Here is a 20,851-nt window from a genome sequence, read left to right on the forward strand (position 1 = left end):
TTGCCCGTAGTCAAGCTCCCGTGGCGAGGGCTAGATTTTCAGAAGTCTGGAGGTTCTTTAAAGAAACACCGGATGACCGACGGACTGTGGTGTGCAACCTTTGCCAAACCAGGATCAGCAGGGGTTCCACCACTACTAGCTTAACTACCACCAGTATGCGCAGGCATATGAATGCTAAACACCCCACTCAGTGGCACCAAGCCCGTTCACCTCCGGCCGTGCACACCACTGCTCCTTCCCCTGTGTCAGCTGATAGTCAGCCCCCTGCCCAGGACCCTGGCACAAAAACCCCATCGTCGCCTCCACGATCCTCCACAGCATCCACCAGCGTTCAGCTCTCCATACCCCAGACGCTGGAGCGGAAACGGAAATATAGTGCAACCCACCCGCACGCCCAAGCCCTTAATGTCCACATCTCCAGATTGCTTAGCCTGGAGATGCTGCCCTATAGGCTAGTAGAGACCGAGGCCTTTCGCAACCTCATGGCGGCGGCCGCCCCTCGGTATTCGGTCCCCAGCCGCCACTACTTTTCCCGATGTGCCGTCCCAGCCCTGCACCAGCACGTGTCGGACAACATCATCCGTGCCCTGACCAACGCCGTTTCTGACAAGGTCCACCTGACCACGGACACGTGGACGAGTGCTGCCGGGCAGGGCCACTATATATCGCTGACGGCACATTGGGTTAACTTGGTGGAGGCTAGGACCGAGTCTGACCCTGCGGCTGGTCATATACTGCCGACGCCGAGGATTGCGAGGCCTACCTCGGTCCAGGTCTTTAAGGCATACTATGCCTCCTCCTCCTCCCACCCCTCCTCCACCTCCTCCTCCGAACTACCATCCGTGGGCATGGCGCCATCAGTCGCTAGCTCTAGGCACAGCAGCAGTGCCGTCGCTAAGCGACAGCAGGCGGTGCTCAAACTGCTGAGCCTAGGCGATAAAAGGCACACCGCCCAAGAACTATTACAGGGCATCACGGCGCAGACTGATCTGTGGCTGGCACCGCTGAACCTGAAGCCAGGCATGGTTGTGTGTGACAACGGCCGTAACCTGGTGGCGGCTCTGCAACTCGGCAGACTGACACATGTGCCATGCCTGGCCCATGTGTTAAATCTGATAGTTCAGCGTTTCCTCAAGACATACCCCAATCTGTCTGATTTGCTCACGAAGGTGCGCCGCATCTGTGCGCATTTCAGGAAGTCCAGCACAGATGCTGCCACTCTCAGGGCAGCGCAGCGCCGCCTCCAACTGCGCGCTCACGACTGTTGTGCGACGTGCCCACGAGGTGGAATTCAACATTAACCATGTTATCCAGAGTTTACCAGCAGCGCAGAGCGATTGTAGACTGCCAGATGTCAACTTCCACCAGAACTGGTAGTCAGGTCAGTCAGCTTCCTCAAGTCTACAATGAGGAGTGGACGTGGATGTCTGATATCTGTCAGGTGCTGAGTAACTTCGAGGAGTCAACACAGATGGTCAGTGGCGATGCCGCCATCATCAGCCTCACCATCCCGCTGCTTGGCCTGTTGAAAAACTCTCTGATCAGCATGAAGTCGGAAGCTTTGCGCTCATCACAAGAGACGGGGGAAGAAGATTCCCTTGTTGATAGCCAAAGCACCCTTAGGTCTGTTTCTCAGCGCATATCGGAGGAGGTGGAGGAGGATGAGGAGGAAGAGGAGGAGAATGTTGGCGAGACACAAGAGGGGACCATTGTTCAGTCCTTCACTGTTCAGCGTGTATGGGCAGAAGAAGAGGAGTTGGAGGAGTTGGAGGAGGAGGAAATGGACAGTCAGGCCAGTGAGGGGAGTGAATTCTTACGCGTTGGTACTCTGGCGCATATGGCAGATTTCATGCTAGGCTGCCTATCCCGTGACCCTCGCGTTCAAAGAATTTATTCCAGCACCGATTACTGGGTATTCACTCTCCTGGACCCACGGTACAAGCAAAATCTTTCCACTCTCATCCCTGGAGAGGAAAGGAGTGTGAGAATGCATGAATACCAGCAGGCCCTGGTGCACAAGCTGAAACACTATTTCCCTTCTGACAGCGCTAGCGGCAGAGTGCGTAGTTCTGCGGGACAAGTAGCGAGGGAGAGTAGGCGAGCAGGCAGCTTGTCCAGCACTGGCATGGGTACGCTTTACAAGGCTTTTGCCAGCTTTATGTCACCCCAGCAAGACACTGTCACCTGTCCCCAGTCTCGGCAGAGTAGGGCTGATCTTTACAGAAAGATGGTGAGGGAGTACGTAGCTGACCATACCATCGTCCTAAATGATCACACAACTCCCTACAACTACTGGGTTTCAAAGCTGGACATGTGGCACGAACTGGCGCTGTACGCCTTGGAGGTTCTTGCCTGCCCTGCCGCTAGCGTGTTGTCCGAGCGGGTTTTCAGTGCAGCTGGTGGCATCATCACCGATAAGCGTACACGCCTGTCGACTGACAGCGCTGACAGGCTGACGCTTATTAAGATGAATAAAGCCTGGATTTCTCATAATTTCCAATCTCCACCAGGTGAAGGAAGCTCAACCTGAATACTTTATGCACTCCTCCTCATTTTCCTCCTTCTCCTCCTCTTTGTACACTAAAGCAGAGGAAACTGGCTATTTTTTGACAGGGCCCACTGGCTCTAGCTATAGTACTTTATGCATTTAATTTTTCTGGAGGGCCACCTACCCGGTCCTCTGTTTTAAACAATTTTTGGGAGTGCCACATACAGGCACTCAATCTATTCAATTTTTCTGGAGGGCCACCTACCTGCTCCTCTGGTTTGAAAACTTTTTTGGACTGCCACATACAGGCACTCAATCTATTTCATTTTTCTGGAGGGCCACCTACCTGCTCCTCTGGTTTGAAATCTTTTTTGGACTGCCACATACAGGCACTCAATCTATTTCATTTTTCTGGAGGGCCACCTACCTGCTCCTCTGGTTTGAAAACTTTTTTGGACTGCCACATAAAGGCACTCAATCTATTTCATTTTTCTGGAGGGCCACCTACCTGCTCCTCTGGTTTGAAAACTTTTTTGGACTGCCACATACAGGCACTCAATCTATTTCATTTTTCTGGAGGGCCACCTACCTGATCCTCTGGTTTGAAAACTTTTTTGGACTGCCACATACAGGCACTATCCAAATTAAATTGTCTCCATAGCAGCCTCCACACGTTGTCTCCATTGCTACCTCCAAAAGTCGTCCATATAGCTGCCTCCATACATCGTCCCCTTATCAAACGAGGTGTGTCAGGCAGAAATTTGGGTTGTTTTCATGGATTCCACATCAAAGTTGTTAACTTTGTCGCCACCCTGCTGTGTTATCCACAAAATATACTGGCAAACTTTTACCATTTACGGATATTATTTCAGCGCTTCTTGCGCATCCGTTTACATTCCCCTCACCCGCCATATCCCAAACTTATAAGAACGCTACTACACTTAACTTGGTGCAGGCTGGGACCGAGTCTGACCCTGGGGCTGGTCATATGCTGCCGACGCAGAGGATTGCGGGGCCTACCTCGGTCCAGGTCTCAAAGGCCTACTATACCTCCTCCTCCTCCCACCCCTCGTCCACCTCCTCCTCCGAATTACCATCCGTGGGCATGGCGCCATCAGTCAGTAGCTCTAGGCACAGCAGCAGTGCCGTCGCTAAGCGACAGCAGGCGGTGCTCAAACTGCTGAGCCTAGGCGATAAAAGGCACACCGCCCAAGAGCTATTACAGGGCATTCCACATCAAACTTGTTAACTTTGTCGCCACCCTGCTGTGTAATCCACAAAATATACTGGCAAACTTTTATCATTTACCGATATTATTTCAGCGCTTCTTGCACATCTGTTTACATTCCCCTCACCCGCCATATCCCAAACTTATAAGAACGCTACTACACTTGATCTTATACAAAAGGTTCTTAGAAGTGCTGTTTGGGGAGTAGCCTAGAGACAGGGGCTTGGATTGGAGAAAGCTCGCCTGGAAGCGGAGCGCCAGCTCCATCCCAAGATCCAACTAACATAGTTTTAACTGTAGCACCTTTAATCTACTACTAGTTCACTGCCTCCATAATAATAATAATAATCTTTATTTATATAGCGCCATCATATTCCGTAGCGCTTTACAAATCATAAGAAACAAATACAAATGTAATTTAACAGAGCACAACATTTGTATGGAACAACAGGAGTGAGGTCCCTGCTCGCCAGAGCTTACAGTTTATGAAGATGATGGGGTAACACGAGGTAAAAGAATATTTAATGGTCAAGCCATTCTTCTTAGGGAATAGAACAAAATATAATAAATGGAATTGCTGTCGCTTGAACCAATCAGCCGTCATCTTATATACCAGGTCCAGGGTGAATGGGACTGCAGAGAAGTCTGGTGCCTGTTGGTTGCTGGATAACAGATGGGAGGACGACACAGGACGGGTTAGTAGAAGAGTTAAAACTTCATGCAGTTAATGAGTGTTATAGGCTTGCCTAAAGAAATGGGTTTTAAGAGCACGTTTGAAACTTTGGAGGTTAGGTATTAGTCTGATAGTCCGGGGCAGAGCATTCCATAGAATTGGTGCAGATCTAGAGAAGTCTTGGAGACGCGAGTGGGAGGTCCACACTAGGGTAGAGGTTAATCTAAGATCACTGGCGGATCTAAGAGCACGGGTTGGGCGATAGACTGAGATAAGAGAGGAGAGGTAGGGGGGTGCAGCATTATACAGAGCTTTATGGATGAGGGTTATTATTTTAAACTGTATTCGAAAGGAGACTGGCAGCCAGTGCAGCGACTGGCATGAACTGTAGGCATACATGGTCCCCTTATCAAACGAGCTGTGTCAGGCAGAATTTTGGGTTGTTTTCATGGCTTCCATGTCAACTTTGTCGCCACCCTGCTGTGTAATCCACAAAATATACTGGCAAACTTTTATCATGTACCGATCTTATTTGAGCGCTTCTTGCTCACCTCCTTTGGTTCCTCTCTTCCACCCATTGGTTTGAAGCCTGAGTCCATTTAGGGTATGTCGCCATGCCACTCTCTAGCCTGCCGCTGCTGCCTCTGCATGCCGTCCCCTATAGTGTCAGGGTCAATTATTGGATGTTTTAGATGCTATCTAGCTTCATTCTGTCACTCTGTCATGGCCATGCTGTTGCCCATAATTTTGGCATAATGGTGCGTTTAAGCAGGCTCAGAGGCATCCATGCATGCTGCCCCTGCTGTTTCCTGTCCATTTCCGTGGTGTTTCCATCCTTTTCTGAGGTTCCCAGGTGTTTGGCCAAGCTTCACTGTGCAGAGCCTTGGTCCCCTTGAAAAATGCTCGAGTCTCCCATTGACTTCAATGGGGCTCGATATTCGAGACGAGCACTCGAGCATCGGGAAAAGTTCATCTCGAATAACGAGTACCCGAGTATTTTAGTGCTCGCTCATCTTTAACTATGACTCTTCCCAGCTCGCTATCTACACTGTCTATTTGCCCTGCACAAGTGTAGTTGCCCACCCCCCAGGTCTCTAGTTTAAACACTCCTCCAACCTTCTAGCCATTTTTTCCCCCAAAACAGCTGCACCCTCCCCATTGAGGTGCAGCCCATCCCTACTATAGAGCCTGTAGCCGACAGAAAAGTCAGTCCAGTTCTCCATGAACCCAAAACCCTCCTTCCTACACCAACTTTTGAGCCACTTATTTACCTCCCTGATCTCCCGCTGCCTTTCTGGTGTGGCACGTGGTACATGCAGTATTTCGGAGAAAACTACCTTTGAGGTCCTTGCCCTGAGCTTATGGCCTAAATCCCTGCAATCATTTTTAAGGACCTTCCACCTACCTGTTACTTTGTCATTAGTGCCAATGTGGACCATGGCCGCTGGTTCCTCACCAGCCCCTCCCAGTAATCTGTCAACCCGATCCGCAACATGCCGAACCCGAGCACCTGGCAAACAACACACTGTTCGGTATGCATGGTCTTTGTGACAGATTACCCTGTGTGTTCCCCTAATAATCGAATCTCCCACTTCTAGCACCTGTCTGACCTTGCCTTTGCTCCCATTACCCTTCTTACTGGAGCAGACAGTCCCCTGGTTGCTAGAGGCCACGTCTTGCTGCAGCATTGCTACCCCAGAGCTGATATCCCCCTCATCTGCCAGCCTGGCAAACTTATTGGGGTGCACCAAATCGGGACTAGACTCCCTACAACTCTTCCCTCTACCCCGCCTTCTACATGTTACCCAACTAGCTGCCCCCTCACTCTGCACCTCCATACTTCCCTCCCCACACTCATCTTCCCCAGAGAGTTTGTGCTCCAGGAGCAGCAAACTGCGCTCCATATTGTCAATTGCCCGCAGCCTTGAAACTTGCTCATTTAGATCCAGAATCTGGGCTTCCAGATGAGCAATTTTCACACATCCCACACAGCAGTATTCCCCCTCAAACGGCTGTTCAAGGAAAGCATACATGGCACAGGATGTACACTGTGTAGCAATGCCACTTATGGAGTCCATTGTTCTAATGGGAATTACAATAGAAATATGCACGGAAAGATGGAAAGAAGAATTTACAGTCAAAGTACACAAAATACAGCAGTTACCTGCTAAAGTCCCTCAAACTTAAGTCCCTTAAACCTAAGTCACACTTAGGAATCTGCACACACTTCGGATCAATGCACACTCGCCACCAAGCTCAAAGTGATACAGACAATAATGGCATCTAGTACCTCACAGGTCATGATCTGCTCCATCGGGAAGACAACATCATTACATTTTCCCCAACCCAGGACTGTTGAACTTGCTGGCTTCAGCTCCCGGTAGCACATCTTCGCGCTACACCAATGATATACCACAGTCACTTTACAGTATATAGTCACAGAAATAACAGTGCTCCTAAATCATATGCTGTACACAACGGCCCACTCTACCTCCCCACCACCACACACACAGAGTGGATATAGAATCCCCAATGTGGCCCTTCTTTATTTAAAAATTTATAATAAAAACTCCTTTTCCCCAATTAAATTATATACAGCTCCTATAAATTAAAATCTGAGCCCTATATCCAGATTCTCCCACATTTAACTATATACAGATTTACCGCCCCAAAATTTTATTTAAATCATGCCCCCACTCCCTTAAATTACATACTGTATCCCATATAACCTTTTAAATACAGCCCCCTCCTATATTTATATTAGATACAACCCCCTCCAATATAATGCTTTACCCACAAGTTATATAATATACAGCCCCCCTTGTTATATAATATGCAGCCTCTGTTATATACAGCCCCCTTATTATAAAATAAGCAGCTCCCGTATTCTATAATATACAACCCCCTTAAATAATAAGAAGCCCTCTTATTATGATATACAGCCCCCCTTATTATATAATATGTAGCCCCCTTTCTATTTTATACAGCCCCCCCTATACTATTATATACAGTCCCACTATTCTATTATATACAGCCCCCCTTTTCTAATATATACAGCCCCTCTTTTCTAATATATACAGCCACCCATTTCTAATATATACAGCCCCCCCTATTTTAATATATACAACCTCCTTTTCTATTATATACAGCCCCCTTTTCTAATATATACAGCCCCCCGTTTTCTAATATATACAGCCCTGGTTTTCTAATATGTACAGCCCCTCGTTTTCTAATATATATAGCCTCCCTTTTATAAAAACAATAAAGCAATAAACTCACCCAAACTCCTGTCAAGCTCCCCCGCCGGCGTTCGCGTCCTCTTCCCAGAGACAGGTGCGATTTGATTTTTCATGTGGGCGATTCGGGCGGCAATGGCCACCCGATTCGCCCGTATTATGGCCCCAAATTTTGCCGTCTCATTCAAGGCTCAGGCATCTGCCGCCTGAGGCCAGATTTTTTATCTCACCTCATGGCAGATGCGGCCCTGTTTACGGGCACAGTGTGGCACTTGGAAGGGAAAGTGTGCTATTTAGTTTTAAGGGGACAAATATGGCTGAAAATGTTTTCATGTGTCAGGAGAGAGCCCAAGTGGTACGTGAACAAAGGAGAGCCCTAACAAGAGACGCCATAAAGAATTTAGCAAGGTGTAATTTGTGTGTTTGCCCCAACAGCTGTTTTATTGAATTAGGCCCCAAAAAGGAAAAAAGTGAAAAATTTATCAAAAAAGTCACTTTTACCCCTAATTTTTGTAAGCCACAAGGGATAATAGATGAAACAACCCCCAAAAATGTGTAAAATAATTTCTCTTAAGCGTAGAATTGCCCTACATGTGCATATAAAATGTTGTATGGATACGCAGCAGGGCTCAGAAGGGAAAGAGGGGCGTTTGCCTTTTAGAAGCCAAATTTGACAAAAATCCTTTACATGTGTCAGGATGCATTTGGAGAGCCCTAGTGGTACCAAAACAGAGGGGAAACCCACCAAGTGTCGCCATTTTGGAAAGTACACCCCTTGGAGAAATGAGCAAGGTGTAATGTTTGTATTTTCACCTACATGTGTTAGATTCAATTAGGCCCATAAAAGGAAAAAGATGACAATGTTCCCAAAAAAGTCACTTTTACCACAAATTTTTGTAAGCCACAAGGGATTAAAGATGAAACAACCCCCAAAAATGTGTAAAACACTTTCTCCCGAGTGTAGAATTGCCTCACATGTGCAAATAAAATGTTGTGTGGTACGCAGTAGGGCTCAGAAGGGAAAGATTAAAGATCTTTCTGCTCATGCTCAGTGTATTGCAGCCAGATCCAGCCAGGACCATACAGATTGTGCAACCCCGGGTCTGCCAGTGAAGGATCAGACCTTCCAGGTAAGTGCCACGGGTGGGTCCGATCCACGTCAAAAGGTCATGTTTGAACGCAACGTGTAAGTGGTTAACAGCGGGTGTTACAAAAGGGTGTCAGCTGCAATATGCGCGCCGTTATAGTATAGTCGGGAAGGGGTTAAGAAATGTCTACACCAGTATTGTGTCACACGCGACCCTTTTGTGGCGCAGCTACGCTAGCCTCCATTCGACACAAATTAGGGGGCCAAGCACCGTATTTAACATGCAAATTGTGTTACACGCCCTATGTTAAAGGGGCACCAAAAGTTGGTAACTCTGTCGGGCCAGTTCAGGGAAGTGACAGAGTAATGATTTCTGGCACAATGAATGTGACGCACCAAGCATTATACACGGGAAGAGCACTTTTAGTGAAGATGGAGTGTCACGTGATCTCTATCTGTCCATGAAAATTGCCATGCCAGGACCTTACGATAGTATTCATTAATATAAAATCACAGTCCTGGCAGTGTAATTGGTCATGGACAGCTACAGATCACCGCCCCCTCAATCAGCGGGATTTTTTTGGTCAGGAAAGTGTGGCTGATGCGGTAATTAAATTAATTGCTGTGTAAATTAATTTACGTACATATTAATAAATCAATGCAGAACTTTCAACAGATGTATATTGGTAAATTATCTAATATCTTGCCCCACACACTAACACACACATTACAAAACTTTAAGAAAGAACTATTTGTTGGTCTGGATTAGAGATGAGCGAGCACTAAAATGCTCGGGTGCTCGTTGAAGTTGAAGTCAATGGGAGACTCGAGCATTTTTCAAGGGGACCAAGGGTCTGCACAGGGAAGCTTGGCCAAACACCTGGAAACCTCAGAAAATGATGTAAACACCACGGAAATGGACAGAAAACAGCAGGGGCAGCATGCATGGATGTCTCTGAGGCTGCTTAATTGCTCCATTATGCCAAAATTATGGGCAACAGCATGGACATGACAGAGTAACTGAATGAGGCTAGATAGCATCTAAAACATCCAATAATTGACCCTGACACTAGGGGACGGCATGCAGAGACAGCGGCAGCAGTGGCAGGCTAGAGAGTGTCATGGCGACATACCCTAAATGGACTCAGGCTTCAAACCAATGGGTGGGAGAGAGGAACCAAAGGAGGTGAGTAAGAAGCGCTGAAATGATTTCCTATGTCACAAAAGTTTGACGATATATTTAGTCGATAACACAGCATGGTGGCGACATAGTGACCAAGTTCCATAACGTATCTGGTGAAATGCCCGAAAAATGAGCCTGACACAGCTCGTTTGATAAGGGGACGACATGTGGAGGCAGGCATGGAGACGACTTCCATGATTAAGAGTGACAGTATGGGGCATCCATATTGCTTCTATGATTGAAACTTCAGGTCTCCAGCATGGCGGCGACAGATGGGCCGAGTTCCATTATGTATCTGGTGAAACACCTGAAAATTCTGCCTGACACAGCTCGTTTGATAAGGGGATGATGTGCTGTATATCCTCTCGTGCTCCAGCGTCTAGGGTATAGAGAGTTGAAAGTTGCGCATGGAGACATTGGTGGACGCTGTTGGCTCCTCCCCACCCAAAATGGGCCTGGGGGCCAGAAGCGTTTACTTTGAAAAAATTGTCATTTTCAAAGCAGGCGGGGTCGTTTGAATATTTCATAGGAATAATGGAATAGCATAGCGGTTCTATTTTTAATTGTTTTTTCGTAAATGGTTACATGATTAAGAGCAACAGTATGGGGCAGTGATGGCAAACCTTTTAGAGACCGAGTGCCCAAACTACAACAAAGACCCGCTTATTTATCGCAAAGTGCCAACACAGAAATTTAATTTGTGATTTATACTCCCTTCTCTGTCACAGTTTTCATTGATACCAGCCCCTGAGGACACCAATAAAGCCGAAAATAGTCCCAGGTAGCGCTGTCACCTTAAAATAGCTCTGTGCACACCAAGTCCTGGGCTGTCTGGGACTGCAGGAATATACCTGGAGTCATCTCTGGTGATGGCCTGGGTGCCCACAGAAAGGGCTCTGAGTGCCACCTCTGGCACCAGTGCCATAGGTTAGCCATCACTGGTATGGGGCATCCATATTGCGCTGCTATGATTGCAACTTCAGGTCTCCAACATGGCGGCGACAGATGGGCCGAGTTCCATTATGTATCTGGTGTAACACCCGAAAATTATGCCTGACACAGCTCGTTTGATAAGGGGACGATGTATGGAGGCAGTAAAGTAGTAGTAGATTAAAGGTGCTGCAGTTAAAACTATGTTAGTTGGATCTTGGGATGGAGCTGATGGTCCGCTGCCAGGCGAGCTTTCGCCTGTCCAAGCCCCTGTCTCTCGGCTCCTCCCCAAACAGCACTTCTAAGAACCTTTTGTATAAGATCAAGTGTAGTAGTGTTCTTATAAGTTTGGGTTATGGCGGGTGAGGGGAATGTAAACAGATACGCAAGAAGCGCTGAAATAATATCGGTAAATGATAAAAGTTTGCCAGTATATTTTGTGGATAACACAGCAGGGTGGCGACAAAGTTAACAAGTTTGATGTGGAAGCCATGAAAACAACCCAAAATTCTGCCTGACACAGCTCGTTTGATAAGGGGACGATGTATGGAGGCAGCTATATGGATGACTTTTGGAGGCAGCTATAGAGATGATGTGTGGAGGTAGCAATGGAGACAACGTGTGGAGGCAGTTAAAAAGACGACGTGTGGAGGCTGCTATGGAGACAATTTAATTTGGATAGTGCATGTATGTGGCAGTCCAAAAAAGTTTTCAAACCAGAGGAGCAGGTAGGTGGCCCTCCAGAAAAATTAAATTGTGTGCCTGTATGTGGCACTCCCAAAAATTGTTTAAAACAGAGGACCGGGTAGGTGGCCCTCCAGAAAAATTGAATACATAGAGTACTATAGCTAGAGCCAGTTGGCCCTGGCAAAAAATAACCAGTTTCCTCTGCTTTAGTGTACAAAGAGGAGGAGAAGGAGGAAAATGAGGAGGAGGAGTGTATAAATTATTCAGGTTGAGCTTCCTTCACCTGGTGGAGAATGGAAATACTGAGAAATCCAGGCTTTATTCATCTTGATAAGCGTCAGCCTGTCAGCGCTCAGTCAACAGGCGTGTATGCTTATCGGTGATGATGCCACCAGCTGCACTGAAAACCCACTCGGACAACATGCTAGCGGCAGGGCAGGCAAGAACTTCCAAGGCATACAGCGCCAGTTTGTGCCACATGTCCAGCTTTGAAACCCAGTAGTTGTAGGGAGCTGTGTGATCTTTTAGGACGATGGTATGGTCAGCTACTTACTCCCTCACCATCTTTCTGTAAAGGTCAGCCCTACTCTGCCGAGACTGGGGACAGGTGACAGTGTCTTGCTGGGGTGACATAAAACTGGCAAAGGCCTTGTATCGCGTACCCCTGCCAGTGCTGGACAAGCTGCCTGCTTGCCTACTCTCCCACGCTACTTGTCCCGCAGAAGTACGCCCTCTGCCGATAGCGCTGTCAGAAGGGAAATAGTGTTTCAGCTTGTGCACCAGGGCCTGCTGGTATTCATGCATTCTCACACTCCTTTCCTCTCCAGGGATGAGAGTGGAAAGAGTTTTCTTGTACCTTGGGTCCAGAAGAGTGAATACCCAGTAATCGGTGCTGGAATAAATTCTTTGAACGTGAGGGTCACGGTATAGGCAGCCTAGCATGAAATCTGCCATATGCGCCAGAGTACCAACGCGCAAGAATTCACTCCCCTCACTGGCCTGACTCTCCATTTCCTCCTCCTCCAACTCCTCTTCTTCTGCCCATACACGCTGAACACTGAAGGACTGAACAATGCTTCCCTCTTCTGTCTCGCCAACATTCTCCTCCTCTTCCTCCTCATCCTCCTCCACCTCCTCCGATATGCGCTGAGAAACCGACCTGAGGGTGCTTTGGCTATCAACAAGGGAATCTTCTTCCCCCGTCTCTTGTGACGAGCGCAAAGCTTCTGACTTCATGCTGACCAGAGAGTTTTTCAACAGGCCAAGCAGCGGGATGGTGAGGCTGATGATGGCGGCATCTCCACTGACCATCTGTGTTGACTCCTCAAAGTTACTCAGTACCTGATAGATATCAGACAGCCATGTCCACTCCTCATTGTAGACTTGAGGAAGCTGACTGACCTGACTACCAGTTCTGGTGGAAGTTGACATCTGGCAGTCTACAATCGCTCTGCGCTGCTGGTAAACTCTGGATAACATGGTTAATGTTGAATTCCACCTCGTGGGCACGTCGCACAACAGTCGGTGAGCGGGCAGTTGGAGGCGGCGCTGCGCTTCCCTGAGAGTGGCAGCATCTGTGCTGGACTTCCTGAAATGCGCACAGATGCGGCGCACCTTCGTGAGCAAATCAGACAGATTGGGGGATGTCTTGAGGAAACGCTGAACTATGAGATTTAACACGTGGGCCGGGCATGGCATATGTGTCAGTCTGCCGAGTTGCAGAGCCGCCACCAGGTTAAGGCCGTTGTCACACACAACCATTCCTGGCTTCAGGTTCAGCGGTGCCAACCACAGATCAGTCTGCGCTGTGATGTCCTGTAATAGCTCTTGGGCGGTGTGTCTTTTATCGCCTAGGCTCAGCAGTTTGAGCAACGCCTGCTGTCGCTTAGCGACGACACTGCTGCTGTGCCTAGAGCTACCGACTGATGGCGCCATGCCCACGGATGGTAATTCGGAGGGGGAGGAGGAGGAGGCATAGTAGGCCTGAGAGACCTGGACCGAGGTAGGCCCCGCAATTCTTGGTGTCGGCGGTATATGACCAGCCCCAGGGTCAGACTCGGTCCCAGCCTCCACCAAGTTAACCCAATGTGCTGTCAGTGATATACAGTGGCCCTGCCCGGCAGCACTCGTCCACGTGTCTGTGGTCAGGTGGACCTTGTCAGAAACGGCATTGGTCAGGGCACGGATGATGTTGTCTGACACGTGCTGGTGCAGGGCTGGGACGGCACATCGGGAAAAGTAGTGGCGGCTGGGGACCGAATACCGAGGGGCGGCCGCCGCCATGAGGTTGCAAAAGGCTTCAGTCTCTACCAGCCTATAGGGCAGCATCTCCAGGCTAAGTAATCTGGAGATGTGGACATTGAGGGCTTGGTCGTGTGGGTGGGTTGCACTATACTTCCTTTTGCGCTCCAGCGTCTGGGGTATGGAGAGCTGAACGCTGCGCATGGAGACATTGGTGGATGCTGTGGAGGATCGTGGAGGCGACGATGGGGTTTTCGCACGGGAGGTTTTTGGGCCAGGGTCCTGGGCAGGGGGCTGACTAGCAGAGGCAGCAGATGACACAGGGGAATGAGCAGTGGTGTGCCCGGCTGGAGGTGAACGGGCTTGGCGCCATTGAGTGGGGTGTTTAATATTCATATGCCTGCGCATACTGGTGGTAGTCAAGCTAGTAGTGGTGGAACCCCTGCTGATCTTGGTGTGGCACAGGTTGCACACCACAGTCCGTCGGTCATCCGGTGTTTCTTTAAAGAACCTCCAGACTTCCGAAAATCTAGCCCTAGCCACAGGAGCTTGACTACGTGAAACATTTGGCGCTGATGCACCAGCTCTGGCCCTGCCTCTCCGTCTGGTCCCACCACTGCCTCTTCCAACCTGTTCTCGTCGAGGACTCGCCTCCGTCTCAGAAGCACTGTGTTCACCAGGCCTATCAACCCAGCTTGGGTCTGTCACCTCATCATCCTCCAATCCCTCAGTCTGCTGCCCCCTCGGACTTCCTGCCCTGACAACAACTTCACCACTGTCTGACAACCGTGTCTCCTCATCGTCCGACACCTCTTTACACACTTCTTCCACTACGTCAACAATGTCATCATCACCCACAGACTGCGACCGGTGGAAAACCTGGGCATCGGAAAATAGCTCAGCAGCAACCGGACAAGTGGTTTGTGACTCTGGGAAGGATCCAGAAAACAGTTCCTCAGAGAACGCCGGTTCAAATGCCAAATTTTTCTGGGAGGGGGCAGACTGGGGGGAAGGAGGCTGAGGTGGAGGAGCTGGAGGAGTGCTGATTTTGGTGACATGGGCGGACTGCGTGGAAGACTGGTGGACAAATGGCTAGTAGCATTGCCTGCAATCCACGACATCACCTGTTCGCACTGTTCTGGCCTTAACAGTGCTCTACCACGAGTCCCAGTAACTTGAGACATGAACCTAGGGAGTGTAGCTCTGCGGCGTTCCCCTGCTCCCTCAACAGCAGGTGGTGTCTCACCCCGCCCAGGACCACGGCCTCTGACCCCTGCATTAGTTGGACGCCCACGTCCACGCCCTCGTCCTCTACCCCTAGCCCTCGGGTTCAACATTTTCAAAATTAAAGTGTAAACTGTAAATTTTTGGGGATTTTTTTGTTTTTTTTTTTGTTTTATTTGTGTTTTTTTTTTTTTTACAAAACAATGCTATCCTATTGCTATGGCTAGTTTCTAACCTACACTGACAGCACACAACTGGATTTTGTGCTGTGCCTGATGACTTTGAGTTATAAAAAAAAATAAAAGTAAATATAAAAATCAGCAGACTGTGCCTAATTCAATCAAACCCCTAATAAATTGTTCCACTTAGGTGTTTGAGATGTGTGTGTAACTAAGAGCTAAATATAACGTTCCCAAGTCTCTCTGCAAATTCCTCACAATATGGTACTAGCTGCACTACTAGTGCCAGCAAGCCCAGCCACAAGCAAACAAAAAAAAATATATATATATAATGCTATTGTAGCCCTAACATGGGCTGTTGGGTTCTTGTAGACTCACTCCTGCCTAACAGTAAGCTAATATAACACCCTAACGCTATCCCTGCAGCAGCAGCAGCTCTCTCCCTAACGGCATCCAGACAGAGAATGATGCGAGCAGCGCGGGCAGGGGCTAGTCTATTCCAGGGTCACCTGATCAGGCCAGCCAACCACTGCTATCGACGTGTAAGGGTATTACGTCATGCTGGGTGGAGTGCAGAGTCTCCTGGCTTGTGATTGGCTCTGTTTCTGGCCGCCAAAAATCAAAACGGCGGGAGATGCCATTTTCTCGAGCTGTCGAAGTATTCGTCTGAGCAACGAGCAGTTACGAGTATGCTAATGCTCGAACGAGCATCAAGCTCGGATGAGTGTGTTCGATCATCTCTAGTCTGGATCTTATCCGTAGGTATTTATGGTTAAGACCTTTTGAGTGTGCTTTTTGAGGACAGATTGCTTGCCAACTGATGTACATTGGCATCAGAAAAAAATGAATGTGAATACAGCCTAATATCATGTTCAAATATCATATTAAAAACTAAATAGTTAAAACCATGTAATGACAGAATATTACCATGAATGGCATGAATGTGAAACTTATTTTTGCTTAATTATCATCATCATTAACATAGGGGAGAAGTCACTTTACAAAACAGGTATGAGTCGAAAACCTTGACAATAATAAGGTTTTTTTAAAAATAAAATTAGTTTTGTTTATTATTCATATTTTATTTGACTTTGTATCTTGTCATTCCAGGAGTTACAACTGTGTTGGCTATGACAACCATTTTGATGGGATCCCGATCCACTTTCCCAACTGCTAATTGTTTTATAAAGGCAATTGATGTGTACCTTGGTATTTGCTTCAGTTTTGTTTTTGGTGCATTACTAGAGTATGCAGTCACTCATTATTGCACTGAAAAGCAGGCTGCCCTGAAAGAAAGAGAAAAAAAGGTAGGACAGAAGCATGCTTTGTTTCAAGGAATCTGTCAGCTCCCAGTAGCATATACACTAAATAAAAACAAAATACTAAATAGTGTCCCGTTGCTGCATTTGGACAATCTATTTCGTCCTTATGACCTGTAGCAAGAGTGGGATGTTAAATACAGCCTGGTCCCTGTTGCATCTGCCCTGCAGGGTGCCGGGGGGTTACCATGGCAGCCGGAAGACTGACAAAGACCCATGTGTCTTCCATGTAAGGTGACCTATGAGGCCCATTCCAAGACTGGGTCTAACAGGCAAATTGTCAGCAAAACACTGACAGATACAATACATTACAATATAATACATTGCAGTATAAGGGATCAAGGCATCCCTTGTTAAGTCCCCTAGTGGGACAGTAAAAAAAAAAGTTAAATAAAAGGCTTTTAAAAATAAATAAAATCACTTATTCCCTATATATAATTCCATTTTGGGTTAAAAAAAAAAAAATAATAAAACCCACCCTAGAAAAATGGTACTGTTGCATCTGTAGTGACCTTGGCCAAGCATATATAATGTTGTTATATCCATATTGTAAAGGGTATAAAAAATAAAAATGAAAAACTAATTACCAATTGCAATTTTAGTGCTTCCTACTAAATGTGTTTTCCTTATAAATGAGTTTTTATTTGCTAGTAGTAATAAGTAGTAAAACATAAGAAAACCTGTACATATTTGGTGTCTGCTTAAACGTACTAACTTATAGAATAATTTTATTGTGTTTATAATACTCTTCAGTAAAGTGCGGTTTAATTAAAAACAGCTGTATTATTCTGTTCCATTGCAGGAAAGAGTTAATACATTTGAATCATCATGCTATTTTTACCATAAAAATGAACCCATTGGAAAAATACAAATCTTACCGCAAAAAAAACAAGACCACTTATGCCAATGTCAGATAAAGAATAAAAAAAAGTTATGTCTTTTGGAATTTGAGCAGGGAAAAACGTGGCCTATAGGCCATTTTAGGACTGTCCTTAAGGTGTTAAAACAGATAAATCTTTCTTTTTAATATTATTAATATTTATATGCATACTACTTGCATTTGTATTTATAAAGTGTCTGCCCAGTTTTGTGTCACGGCTGCAATGTGTCTGGCAAGACAGATAAAATGTGCACCTGAAGAGCATGTCAGTGCTTAGTCCAAGTTTGCGCCACATTATTACTGAAGTGCGCCACTATTCTGAAGCATGAACAATGCAACAAAAAAAATATGGGCCCAAATTTATCAAAAGAAGTGAAAACTGCACTATTTGCAGTTTGCCTGTGGAGTGTGCAGTGTGCAACATGATGAATGTGGTGCACAGTTCAACTCTACATCGGAACGCCACTTTATGTGCGGCAGCGGGCATAGTGCTGCCAAACCACAAATGCAGTTAAAACTGCATCATGATCAGTTTTGAGGTGGTGCAGTTTGTTATTTTAACAAGTGAAAGGCATGAACTGAACAGGTTAATTCCATTTGTTGAACAGGTTTCCCCATCAAAATTAAAATCACCTGTTAATTTAATGGGTTAAATACATGAACTGAACAAAACTAAACCTACAACCACCTAAAAACTCATAATGATGCAGTTTTAACTGCAACTTTTGGAAGCACCCGAAGCTTTTGTTCCCTTTGAACTTCCATGGAGTACTAGTACTAGGGAGTACTAGCTTAAATGGAGAATAGTTTGAAGACAAAATTGTAAATGCGAGTTGCAGTTAAAATCCAATTTCATCATCATTAACATAACAGCAAAAAGTATGTTACTAGATACTATAGAAGTGAATATAGGGGCATCTGCCTCTGCAGCCTCTATACTTGACTCATCCCAGGTAAACTATGACTCTGTATATTTTTCGTATGACTTTGGGGAAGATTGTTTATAAATAAAAGGGTGAGTTTTCTCATATACTGTAAGTAATACATTTCATACCCTACCTGAAGGTGCAAGTAGTTTAAAGGTGTAAAATTTGGTGAAAGGTTTGCTTTAACTGATATCATTCCTAAAATTAGTTTTGAATATTTTAGTGGTTCAGTTTCTAAAATAAGGTTGTTTTATAATTTTTGTGGTTTTATGGATGCTTACCAATAATTTAAATGTGTTTTTTATTAACCCCTTAATGCTCTGCGTCGTCATCGTGGGGGCGGCGATCGGTTGCCATGACAGCCTCGTGTCTTCGTCAGACCCCAGGCTGCATGGTTTCTGAAGATTCGTTACAAAGAGCCAATGGCCCATTGTAATGAATCCTATGCAAAAACTCCATATACTGCAATACAGTAGTATTGCAGTATATGGTAGGAACGATCAGACCATCTAGGGTTAAAGTACCCTAGATGGCCTAAGAAATAGTGAAAAAAAAAAGTTTAAAAAATGTAAAAAATTATTAAAATATTGGAAATTCAAATAACCCCCCCTTTCCCTAGAATAGATATAAAACCTAATAAACAGTAAAAATCAGAAACACATTAGGTATCCCAAAATGCCCGATCTATCAAAATCTAAAAACGGTTATTGCCGGCGGTGGCCTCAATAATGGGAAATGGCGCCCAAATGTCCATAACACGACTTTTCCACCACTATACATCACATAAAAAATAGAATAAAAAGTGATCAAAATGTTGCACAGACTTCAAAATGGTAGCAATGAATATGTCGGCTTAGCTCCGTGCACCGAAGTATGAAAAAGTTATTAGCGTCAGAAGATGGCGAAATTTTTATTTTTCTTTTTTGTACACATTTGAATAATTTTTGAAAATGTATAAAAACTTAATAAAACCTGTATAAATTTGGTATCACCGTGATCTTACCAAACCACAGAATAAAGCAGAGGTGTTATTTGGAGCGCAAAGTGAAAGTCGTAAAAACTGCCCACAAGAACGTGACGCACATGCGGTTTTTTTAACAATTTTTCCACATTTGGAATTTTTTTCCAAATGACACAGATGTCCTAGGATTGGAGATAATACACTACAATATTTATGTTTTTCTGTTCAGCATACTTTTCTAGATTTTCTAATAACTCTATTTTGTTCTTTTCTAGATTACATGTGAAGAAGAGGAAGATAATTTTGTCATTCTAGTCAACAATGATGCTAAAGAAAAAAGCATTCATGATGATAAAATAGAAAATAATAACTTAAAGTCAGATACAAGATGTCATTTCAGAGAAAAAATTTGTTTTTGGTTGAAAATAAGGGAACAAATAAATATATTTTTTAGTTGTTTCACAGTTAAAAATCCTGAAAAAATTGATTATTATTCCAGAGTAGTTTTTCCATTAGTATTTTTAATTGTAAACTTAATCTACTGGTCATATTATCTCTATTTATAGAAGAAAAGGACCATGCAGTATATTGTATTAGGCATCTTTATTACAAAACATATACCGTACATCGCAGAAGACCTATGAAGCATTTCTAGAAATCATGTAAACCTGCAATTATAACAGCAGATCATTTAAAAGAAATCTATGTTTTGTTTTGTTTTTAAAGCAGTGAAATAAAAAAAAAGTTTCCCTTTTTTTTAATTTTATCTATATGTCATTACAAAAACAATAAAAACATTAAATCTGCATTTACTACACATATCCATTACAAAAAAAAGTAACATTAGTGAATCACATATCCCTCCCTCCATGTTTATCATCTCTTTCTCTTGCAATTTCAAGATAGTTTCATATTTCATAATTTGCCCTACTGGATTTCTCCACTCTATTAATTCAGTTTTTTCCCTTGTATTCCAATTTTTTATTAATATCAACCTTGTTGCAAATAATAATTGATGCATTATTTCCCATCTATCTTTGGAAATTTGAACCTTAGAGAGCATGCACAAAAACGCCACCTCAGGAGTGAAGGGACCAAGTTAGTCCAATTTTGCACAAATATTATCATACACCCCTTCTGTGAACATCTATTACATCTTGAGTTCTCCTTTATTCCTCATTTATATAGAAAGTCTGGAGAATAATAAGTTCTATAAAGTATATTCAGTTGAATCAATTTATGAATTTTTAGAGGAAAACTTGACATTCCTGTAAATGTCCACCCCATTCTAATCCAACAAATTTCAACATATTCTGGGAGAAATCCAAAAAGGAATCCAGCATCCAGGCAAAAAAGAAAAAGTATAAAATCTGGCACTTCATTGAAAAAGGGCTAAAAACATAATACTCAGAAGTCACATAACCTGGCGTGGAAGTAGTTTGGGATGCGCATAGTGGGCGGAAGGCGGAGTTTGTAGGCAACCGGATTGATGCGCTTTATTACCTCTAAAAGAAAGCAGGGACCAAGCTTGTAGCTAGCTATCTTCAGCCAAACATATCTGGAAGACAAGTACACCTTGTCATCTGGAGAGAAAGCAGGAGGAGTCCTA

The 20,851-nt window shown here is 45.1% G+C and overlaps 1 protein-coding gene across 4 annotated transcripts in view; it reads left to right on the plus strand.

Moving 5' to 3' along the window:
- The window catches only part of LOC140126389 (gamma-aminobutyric acid receptor subunit pi-like), a 234,286-nt gene extending 214,318 nt beyond the window's left edge, over positions 1-19,968 (plus strand). For 3 of the 4 annotated variants that reach the window (XM_072145792.1, XM_072145796.1, XM_072145795.1), the window contains 3 exons: positions 8,678-8,755; positions 16,267-16,463; positions 19,518-19,968. In XM_072145792.1, the coding sequence (XP_072001893.1) occupies positions 8,678-8,755; positions 16,267-16,463; positions 19,518-19,808 (566 nt within the window). In that variant the 3' untranslated portion in view covers positions 19,809-19,968. The remainder of the gene's footprint in view (positions 1-8,677; positions 8,756-16,266; positions 16,464-19,517) is intronic. The other variant, XM_072145794.1, reaches the window with a different exon arrangement.
- Positions 19,969-20,851: the final 883 nt, after the last annotated feature.

The sequence above is a fragment of the Engystomops pustulosus genome, chromosome 4 (genome assembly GCF_040894005.1).
Source record: "Engystomops pustulosus chromosome 4, aEngPut4.maternal, whole genome shotgun sequence".
Classification (NCBI taxonomy): domain Eukaryota; kingdom Metazoa; phylum Chordata; class Amphibia; order Anura; family Leptodactylidae; genus Engystomops; species Engystomops pustulosus.